At 37.5% G+C, this 11032-nt stretch overlaps 1 protein-coding gene across 1 annotated transcript in view; it reads right to left on the reverse strand.

Annotated features, from left to right (window-relative positions):
• Positions 1-768: 768 nt before the first annotated feature.
• The window catches only part of SLC25A17 (solute carrier family 25 member 17), a 16175-nt gene continuing 5911 nt past the window's right edge, over positions 769-11032 (reverse strand). The window contains exons 4-9 of the mRNA XM_008636468.2: positions 9620-9771; positions 8473-8589; positions 7614-7759; positions 5651-5746; positions 1823-1905; positions 769-1374 (exon numbers count right to left, since the gene is read on the reverse strand). Of these exons, the coding sequence (XP_008634690.1) occupies positions 1227-1374; positions 1823-1905; positions 5651-5746; positions 7614-7759; positions 8473-8589; positions 9620-9771 (742 nt within the window). The 3' untranslated portion in view covers positions 769-1226. The remainder of the gene's footprint in view (positions 1375-1822; positions 1906-5650; positions 5747-7613; positions 7760-8472; positions 8590-9619; positions 9772-11032) is intronic.

Raw genomic sequence — 11032 nt, forward strand, 5'->3', positions numbered from 1 at the left:
ACTCTTAAAAGAAGCAATTGGTGTAAAGGCTTTTATTCTTGCTCAAAAGACATTATCTGCAGAATTGTTTTACAATTTCATACTTAAAATTGACTCAACTGAGACTCCAGAAACAGATGCCATTCTGCAACTTAGTAATGTATTTCCTGCAGCACTTAAGTCTTCTCCCAGACATTCTTGGTGTTAAACTGCCACGAAATCTTTCAATACTTCCAACAGAAGATGGTTCTTCAGAACAAATCCTACTGCCAACTTAACAATGGACAGAGCAGGATTTAACTGGGATTTTAGGGTCTAGGAATACTGACCAGAACTATGCAGAATGAACACACATGTACATTAACTGGGACAACAGTTATGACTTTTAGGCTTTACGGTCTGGGAATATCAGTGGAAAAATAAACAAATCACATTTTTGAGTGGGCACAGCACTTCTGAAGCATGGGGCAGTGCTCCCTGTCTGCATAAGAACATGGTGTGAATTCACATATTCTCACAAGGAAGAATATGTGATACGTGATACACAGAATACTTCACGTATTTCTGTGTAACAAGCCCATTCTCTTGAGTCAGCTTGAGGGACTCAGCTTGAAAAAGCAAGAGGTTATGTTCCCCCTATCTAGTCAGTATCTGCATTCAAAATTTTCAAGATTCAAAATAGCTGGATTCAAGAAGACAAGATTGCCCACTCACTTGTAATATCCATTCCAGCAGTTCAGATCCTGTGCCACAAACATACCTGAAGGTAAAGAAAAACCATGCCAAAAATGTTATTCTTTATGAATTATTTTAATGAACCAAATACAAAGTGACAAACACAGGTCAAGGAAAATAACACAAAACCAGCCCCACCAGCTGCTGACAGAAGGTAAAGACAAGAATAGTTGAGGACAATTTGAGGGCAAACAAGAAAGCATAGTGAGAAATAATCATTCTTGCCAAGAATATCAACCAAATAACCAAATCACGTAATAGTTTAAATTTCATGTCAAGTGCTTAAAAAGGTCTCTAGTTTGTTTCTTAACACAGTGAGTCCACAGAACAATAGGGAATGGGCTATCCCTGAATTTGTGGCAACAGGTCCTATAGAGCATATTCCAGATTTCTCCAAATACTGGAGATAAAGGTGGCTAAAAAGAGAAGCAGAGAAAGTGAGGACCCTTTGTTACCCAGCCAGGTCTCACAAACGGAATGTGTTTTCCGGACTCTTTGGCATAGGTTCCTTTTCAATGTCTGCGTGAGTGCTTTAATCCCATGACTGTGAAGGTTGCAGCAGTCAGTTTCTCATACACCAGAAACATAAGAGCAGCAGTAAGGACTGTCTGCAAGAGCTTTGCTTCAAGGCCTTTGTAAAGTCCCACTAATCCAAAACGCCTAAGGAGAAAAAAACAAACAAGAAAACAAGTATGAATAGCTTTCTGTAAGTAAATCACTACAAAGAAGAATCAATATCACAATTTAATGACAACTGTAGGAATCTTAAACCCACTCTTGATCTCAAGCCAGCTATGTTTAATCATGTTTTAAAGAAAAAATTCTGCAGAAATTTAAGGTCTTTTGTGCAAGAAACCTGCTACTTTTCAAGTTGAGAGGTGAATCGAATTATTTATTATCCATCTGTATCCTTGATGCCACTTACTGTACAGGCATTCAGGGGAATTTGGGTTTGTGAGCTTACTCTACAATATATTACAAAAACCAGGTTGACTCAAATTAAGGGATGCAAAAGGAAACAAAATCCAGATCCAGCAACATTTTCCAAATATTAGTAATACTCAAGTCTTCTATATCATGGGAGCAGAAATAAAATGAGAAAGCTCACCTCACTCTCTGTTGAAGAAGGTAAAGAACATTTCTAAGACTACCCAGTGTTCGGTTCTCTGGGTTCAATCTGTGGCGTCCAAACTGAAAAAAAGGAAGAGTATTTTGCTGTACTATTTCCCCACTGTGCTTGGCAGAGAACACCATACATGCATGAAATCTGGAGACCCTACCCTAAACCTCTTTAAACATTTTCCACGTTATATTGCCATCAGCAGAGAACTGAGGCCAAAGCTCAGGCTTGCAAGCATTAAAACTGTACATACTACTGTAATTTGTTTTGGTTTTAAGATGGATTCTAACAAAGGCCACATTACCTCTCTTTCATTTGCTCTGGAAGAAGCAGTTTTCAAGATCTCAAAAGCATAATTTGCAGTCTTAATAGGGATATGACACTCAAAACAAGTTCTTTCTAGCTTTCTCAGCTTTCACTCCGCAAAGAGTCAGACCCTCACACATCTGCAAATCATTACTGCATTGAGATTGCATAGTTGAACACAAAATTTATCTGCTCAGCAATGGTCTTGGAGCAAACACTTATGTGTGAACTGCTGTGGAAGAACTAAAAATCGTTTGATCCACCTACCTGGCCTGAATGATATTTCTTTTACTCACTGCACTTGCTTATCCCCAAGCTGGTTCTCAGTAGGCGTGATAGCTGCTGCTGTAGTTTTATGCCTCAAGAGTTAAACTAGCAATTTCAGCAACTCCTTTTCTAGCATTCATTGATACTTTTATCTGATACAGGTCAATAGTACTGTCAGCAAGCTGTAACTATGAATTATTAATATACAAGAGTTGGCACACTTTTATCTGTAACAGCACAGCCTAATAGCTTTTGAAGCCTGTATTAAGCTTCTGTGCTAAGAAAGGTGAACTTGAGCTACTGCGTGTTGGGTGAGTTTTTTCCCAGAACATGCTCAGGCAACTGCTACTTCTTAGGGGTAAGAAATTACCATTGACAGTAGGTAAAGTATACCAGCTGATCTAGGCAGTTCAAAAATTTTAAGAAAATGCTAGGATGATACAGGTTTCTTTACTATGTATCTTAATAATTTGGATGGAAACAGCAGCAGCAGAATGCTAGTGGAAATCTCCCATCATTAGGTAAATATGCACTCAAAATCCACAATCTTCTCATCAACAACTAACCATTTGATATTGATAAATCAATGTTAAGAATTATTGTCAGACTCGGACACACTCCCCAAAAAATTGCTAACTAGGTTCCAAGTTACAGTGTCAGTCACTGCCCAGATTACTCATAGGCTTCCACACTACACCACAATTAGGTGCTTCATTCTCCTCTCTTCTCCACCACTGACAATATTTGTACTACAAACATAGATTCATTAAGAGAGAAAAAAACCATTAATTTTTCACTAGGATGTTAACACTTCAGTGTTTACTGAAGATTTCCCAAAGGGACTGTGACAGAGAAAAGAGACCTTAGTTTTAAACAGAACTTTTTCATCTGGGATCACTGAGAACATTAATTGTATTGCTGTACCTCCAGAGGCAAATTTAATTTATCTGCACTTTACTGACACATAGGCTAAAGAACAGTTTCACTGTATAATGAGTAACACCAGTGTTACACAGTTTTAATGACTGAAAAGGAGAGACATACCAAATGACAAGACTGTCAATTACACAGGATAACTGTTCATTATATGACAGCAAGAAGAGAGCTGTGCCAGAGTTGGAGGTGAAGGTGTAGAGACTTTATTACAAAGAACCCTAGTAACTTTCAAAAAAGAGTAAGTTTCTAAAGGTTTAAGGTCAAAAAAAAAAGTCCTGTACTACTTTGATGACAGAACTTAGTTATGATGTGTAAATTTATATGAATTATTTTGAGCTTATATTAGTCTCTGTGTAAATCTGCTAAAATTGTTTCCAAAAAACCCCTGCAACTATATATATATATATTTTTTTTTTTAATGCAGAATATCAGTTCTGAAAATACTGAGCCTTTACTCATAACCCTTTTTTTTAACATCACTTAGTGTGAGTGACAAAAACATCAACTAGAACAATGTCAACTTTAGATTAGAAAACACATCACAAAGTAAAGCAAGTCTGAACTGGACAGCACAGATGTCACAGACACACATTTCTGCTATCCTCGACAGATGTGATCAGGGGTCCTGGCTGTTCGCTGTTCTTTCATAGAGCAAAGGGACAGAAGTCACCCCTAGTGACTGCAGAACTCGACACAAGGTTCTTGTGCTCCCCATCATCACAGGGAGAGGATGGACTGGCAATTTTTTTTTTTTTTTTCTTTTTTTTACACTGTCATCCAGAGTCAGAAGAATTTTGTTCAAAAAGCTAAAAGGAGAAAGAAAACATGAAGCCACAAGACTGTAACCACTTCTCTCGGAACCATGGAAAGGAACAAGGGCTGAAGCTGCTCTGTGGATGCAGTCCCATGAAACCCGCACTGCTGTGCAGTGCTCAGGCTACAACAGAGCACTCCAACTTTCCTTCCAGTTGTCCTTCACACCAGGAGAAACTGCATCACAAATTAAAACCAGACTGATGTTGCAACTTATCCAAACAGAGCTATTTCTGCTTAAATGTTTCTCTGTATCTGCCACTCCAGTAACAGAAGTCTGTGTTATTAGTTTAGCTACTGAGATGTGTCCAGGCTGTTAAAACAGGGTAAGGCATTGAAAGAAAATACTGGCTCAGCTGATCCAAAATTATGAAAACTTCAGAAAAGATGACTGCTGACAAAATTACACAGTACATATATTCAAGTCCTCTTGCTTTGAAATACAGCAACCTAACTATCTTGTTACAGGCTATGAAAAATCAAGATACATTTATTCCATTCTAATTAGAGTGTGAAAAATAATTGCAAAACTTGCTTGAAAATTACTTTTTCCAGATGAACAATTAACAAGAAAATTCCCTTATTAGAGAAGTCTGAAAAGTGATACCCTCAGCATGGAAGGCTTGTTTTCAGCAATTCAACTCATTCTCCAAATTTGTCCAAGTTTTAGAACATACACAATGGCTTTACCATACAGGCAAGTTAAGGCTTCTCCTTACTTAGGAAAATATATTTCATGTGGAAACACTTATTAATATTTAACTGTTACAAAAACAGGGTTTAAGGCACAGAAATTGAAGTAGAATATGCTTATGCATGGCCAGGTCTCCTCCTTCCATCCTACCCCCCAGTTTTGTCTTGTGTCAATATTTCAACATTATTGGTACACACTGAAGGCAGCATTATTATCCAGCACATATACGAATTGCAAGTAAGAATAAATGTAAGTGTTTCCATTACCACTACAATTAGCCTACACGGCCAGGCAAGTGGTTAAAGATATTATTTATGAGGGAGCTCAGCTTCCCCTGATGAATCACATTTTGGACACTGACAAGGTCAGACCATCATCTGACCAACAAAGCCTATGAACAGAACTTTTTTTTTATTACTATAGGTCATCTGGAAACAGACTGCTTTTAGAAGATTTAATTTTAATTTCCCACTTGACACATTTTCCCTTTATATTCCAAGAAGTAAATGTACATTTTTGTCGTGTCTAAAAGCAGCACAGTGCATCAGCTTCCGTGAAGCACTGTACTAATACGATATGCTGGCAATCCTACCAGCTACTTGAAACAAATGTCCATCAGTACACCAAGTTCAATCAAAACCAAAGAGGAGAGACATTCTAATCAGTGACATGCATTGGGAAAAATGCCTCCCAAAACAATGGGTCCATTAACACAAACAAAAACAAGCCATGTGAACAAGGCTTCCATGATACAGACCAAGTCAGAGGCAGAGTTACCCTGAAATGAAATTATTACTTACCCGCAGAATTGACTGTACTGTCTGCAGAGGGTAAGTGAGGGTGGTGGCAACTGCTTTGGCTATTGCACCAATGACAAAAGCATCCAAAGATGTGAGCTGTTCAAGAGATAAAGAATAGATTTACTTCCACATATTACCAAAACAGCCAATTACCCATTTGTATTTGGGGATTCTGTACTGGTACCTGCTACCAGATTATCTAAGGATTTTTGGCAAAAAGATTTCAGGAAATCTCAGGGTCTTATAATTTTAAAGAGTTGGTTATAGTTCAATTAACTTACTTTTCCACAACTTAAGTTTATTTGTAACTTCTACCTGTTTTTGCATTTCTCAGTATAACTAGACTACTAAAACATGGTTGATAAAAGGCCATACAACCAGACCACTTTAAAGCACCAAGAGTGGGCAAAAGATAAGATAGTTTAACATACCATCAATCAAAAAGCATTTCAGTTTTTGCAACAGTGAAACTAAAAAGTCACATGGTACTTGTGAAAAGGTGACAGTGAAAGATTCCTTGAACATCACTCTGTATTCCTGAGACATAATCACTATGCTCCCAGGTAGAATTTTAGTCTCAATGCTATAGGCTAAAAATCTCATTCCCTATTAGTTAAGAACCCCTGCTGAAGCCCATCCTCAGCACCAAAGCCCACTCTGCTCCAGGATGCACCAAATACATTCTTACAGCCTATACTGATTACAGTGCATCTCAGTCTAACAGTGTTAATCACTGAACATAAGTAGGTGCCCAGATCAAAACATGCTCAAAATAAATTCTAAAATATATTGATTGCAATTAAAAATATGCTCATGCATGCACATCTTACACAAGGTCAACCTGATATAGTTAAGAGAATCAGGAAAGGACCAAATAGGAAGAAAAAAGTTGTCCAAAATAAGAATTACCATTGCTAGGTGAAAAAAAAAAGTATTTCTCCTCTCCTCTTCACTGATCACGGACAAAAAAATACCCCAATTTAAGGTGGAACTAAGCAATTAAAAAAACCCACAGGAAATAAATATATAAATAAATATGTTATTAACCAACAGGAAAATAACAATGCAGATGGAAGCTAAGCTCATCCTTCAAAAAAATGTATTGTGCATAATGTAACTGAGTAGATCCATAAAGCACAAAAGGAGAGCTACAGCTGCACTATTAATTAAAGACAGCAAAAAATCCACGCCTCACTGATGATGCAAAATCTCATGTAAAAATAATCTCACTGTGTCTTGAGGAAAAACTAGATGGCTTGGTAACATACTCGTATGACCTAACATTCTAAAATCACAAATTAACAGCAAAGCACCACATCTTAAAGATATGTTATGACATTATCTGAAAATGTAACATGAACGTTTTTCAGTTTGCTGGAACATAAAAGGAACATGAGTTCAGCTGAGATGCTATATGTGATATAGACAAAAAAGAATAAGGAAAAAGAAGAGGACTATAAAGCAGAGACAGAAAAGTGATTATACTTCTATTTAGAGAATCAGGAAGGCATGGTTGTAATGCTATGTTTAATTCTAGTGTCCATCCTTGGTAAAATTATATTGAAAAATTGAGATCTTCAAGAAAAAAAAGTTGTTATTTACTGCAAAAAGGGTTAAAAGCAGACTTCAAAACAGTCAGTATGTAAATACTTATAGAAGATATATTAGAACTGAAATCTCTACTTTAAATCAAGACCTGTGAACATATGCAAACAAACGTGGACAGCAGTTTTATTTTTACAGGTAGAAGAATTCATTACAGGAATCTCTTCCCTAGGAAGATGAAAGATTCCCATCTCATTTCATGATGCTGGACCCTTTTTAGACACACTAATTCAAAAAACCACTCAAAAAGACAAGAACCAAAACCAAACCTACATTCTGAATTTGTTCAAGTGATGCATATCAAAGAACCTGTCTCATAACAGAGCATGTTCATCATCTGGCCTCAAAACATACTCACTTGCAGCTGCTTTTTCAAAAGCTTTCGTTTAAAGCCTTCATAAAACATGAATTGTATGGCAGGATTGAAGACCAGCAGCAAGGAGGGGAAGGTACCATTCCACAGAGCTAAGACTCCTTCATCTCGTATTATCTGATGAAAGGCATCTGAGACAAAAGGTGGGGGGGAAAAATCATTAATGTTTTGAGTACAAAACTCTGAATATAAAAGATATGAGAAGTTACTCTTAAAGCCTAATACACAAAGTGTATAAAAATCCACTGCAGTCTTTTATGCAAGCATTTTTATCTCCCATTTTAATCCAGAAGTTAACAGAAAGGCAGTGACAAAGGAGGTTCTTGCTCGCATCACCATTAACATAAATAAAACTCATCATCAGCACAGGCAACCCCCCCTCTTTTTTTTTTTTTTTTCCCCAAGCGTGGCATCCACATTAAGGTCTTCCAAACCTTCTTCAAAATTACAGTAATATTTATTTGGTTGGTTGGTTGGTTTTAAAAGGAAGACAGCCTGAACATGTGAGTGATTAAGAGATAAAGGTGAGTGAAGTTTAATTTTCAGACTGTCTGTCCCAACTCAGACTCCCAGCTGCCACTTCATGGGGCTCACTACTGCCCCATTATCTGTATGGTAACATATCTGCCCTTGCAATAGGTATTTTGGTTACAGGAGTGCACACTCCGAATTACCATCATAAATAGCCACGTCCAGCTCCCTGTAAGACTCAACAACTGCAAAGTGACAGGGTAGGGCAGAGATTACAGGGTGAAACGAGTTACATGAACAAAAGTCTTCAAAGTCCTTGATATATTTTATTTCATTAACTTCTCTTTGGTTGAAGACAACAACAGGTGCTTACCTATTATGCCTCTGTAATTGGTTGGTACAATGTCTTCATTTCTGAATTTTGCTCCCTGCAGCTTCAGGCGTGTGTTCACTACCCAGAGAGGGGTGGTCACGAGTACATTCACTACTCCTAACGCAAAACACAGCAAGATTACAGAAACAGAAGGTTTCAAATGTTTTCTTATCCCCCTTCCCCCCCAATTCACATGGCTACTGAAATTTCTGGTAGGAAGAAGGAAAAAAAAATCAACACAACATATAGGAAAAGTAAATGATAATTTGTACCTTATTCCTGCAGCCTGTGTTCCAAAATATACTTACATGGAATTTTACCACAGACATATAACCAACTTAAGAATTTCCTTCCTTACTTCCACCAGCTATTCAGCCATACCTACACTGAAAGTACAAGAAACTACCAACCACCCCCCCACCCCCCCAAAAAAACCCAAACCCAGAGGTCTTTTTTACAGGGTTTGTTTTTTTTTTTTTTTAAATCAGCTTGTTTCTACGCATTCACATGAGCAATAGTCCCTGAAGAATATTACTGGCAAACATAAGGCCCACAGTGGTAACTTTGCACATTGGATTTGCTAGAAAAGTCACTAATGTTATGATCCCTTCAAAGAAGGCGCTGTAGCATCCACATAAGAGGATGGAATAAAAAAGAATATATGGTCCCATTGGACCTGCATATATCTAGGAACCTCCTGTCACTGTCAGGTGACAACCTAAAACTAAGTCTGAAAACTGACACCCAAATGGTTACATTAAATTTCTTACTTACAGCAACTGAAATTATTTCAAAAATGGCATATATCTTTTCCTCTGAAAAAAACCCAACTATCACCTCTCCCTGCCACTTGTCTTCAGCATCTTACTGATGATGCTTAAATACCTGGTAAGCACCACACGAGACACAAATATCATCCTAAGCCACAAGAGCACTGTGCTCTGTGCCAGAATTCACAACAGGAATGGTCTATGCATCTCTTTAGGAGGTAGGGAGGACACAGAGGAGCAATCAGAAAGAAGCAGGTCTGCATACAATGGGACATGTGAGCACTCAGTGTGACATCCAAAGGACTTCATAAAGAAAATCATTAGATAGCGTATACCAAAAATACATTCTTGACAAAATGGAGATTTTTAAGTATTACCTGCAACAACCCCAAGAACCAAGTCTTTTCCAGTGGTTGAATGCTGACCTTTGACCCAGAGGGCTTTAAGACTATTAAATGTATAAAAATAAACAAAATTGGAGCAGCAAAGGCTGGAGATAACAGGAAACCACCCTCGATATGGTGCCAACCTAATGGAGAGCAAAAAGTCACAGTAAGAATCAGCATAGTATTTATGTGATCGGGCTGATTTTATGTGAGATACAGCGCTCTATACTACATAAAGTGCTAACTAGGTATGTCTTTATCAGCAAGGGTAAAAAAAACCATACTTAACTCCTGAGTTAGGAAAAAATGTATCTGGATTCTCACACAAAATTTAAACATTTAAGACTAGTTACTGAAATTCATATTCTCCACCTAGGAGAGTCTTCCAAAGGATGTAGCCTGGGACACAAGATACACAGGTGGGAAGAACTTCCAACAAATGCCTTACGGTAAAATCTAGGGCAAATCAGTCAGGTAAGTGAGAAGAAGACATTACCTAGTTAAATTTAACTAGATTAATCACAGATAAAAAACTGAATATCATCTAAAGCTATCTTGATTTAGGAATGATTTCGTAACAGCTGACTAACAAAGCTCCCCTCTCTGACAGGCCTGATGATCCTGTAAAACAGGGACACCTCAATAGCTTGTTCTACATTCCCAACACATTCTACAACACATCCAAAAAAAGATAATTATACACACCTTCACTGGAGTTGCACAGAACAGGTAGAGAGCTGGTATTATGTTAAAAGCATAAAAAATCACCCCAGCAGCAGTAGTTACAGAGGCTCTTTAGTATTCATTAAAATACTGGCAGTACACAGAATTTAAGGATCTCAAATAAGACTGTAAAAGGTGTAAGGCTGGTAAACACCACATCTGACTTTTCTTAAAATGTAAATGTCACCTTTTTGTCTCAAATCCATCAAGTGCCTCTCCCTCCCATGTAGCTGGGAATACACCTTCTGAAGACTGCTTCTGAAGTTACAGGCTTAACTAACCATACAGTTACAATTACAAATTACCTGACTATGAAGTTATTCATAAACTAAATTAAAACAATTCTTATATTACCTATCTCTTCTGTGCTGGAAAAGAAAGGGAGAAATATCCTCTAGGGATCATGTCCTCTAACTGAGAATGTTAGTTTGGGCTCAGTTGATTTATTAAGAATGACTTCTGATGATTTTCAAATGGAACATCTTACAGTACAAAACATGAAACTAAAACAAAACCCATGAATTTATTTTAATGACTTAAATTGTCAGTAGTAGCATCCATGATTCACTGCAACTTTGAGAAAAGCTTGGTGTACACCAATGAACACCTTTCACCTAGATCACCTAGAAAACAACGGAAGTGCAGGGAAGAAAGCAAAGCTGTTTGATAAACTTCAGCAGG

This window comes from Corvus brachyrhynchos, unplaced genomic scaffold (assembly GCF_000691975.1).
Source record: "Corvus brachyrhynchos isolate BGI_N302 unplaced genomic scaffold, ASM69197v1 scaffold56, whole genome shotgun sequence".
NCBI classification, from domain to species: Eukaryota; Metazoa; Chordata; class Aves; order Passeriformes; family Corvidae; genus Corvus; species Corvus brachyrhynchos.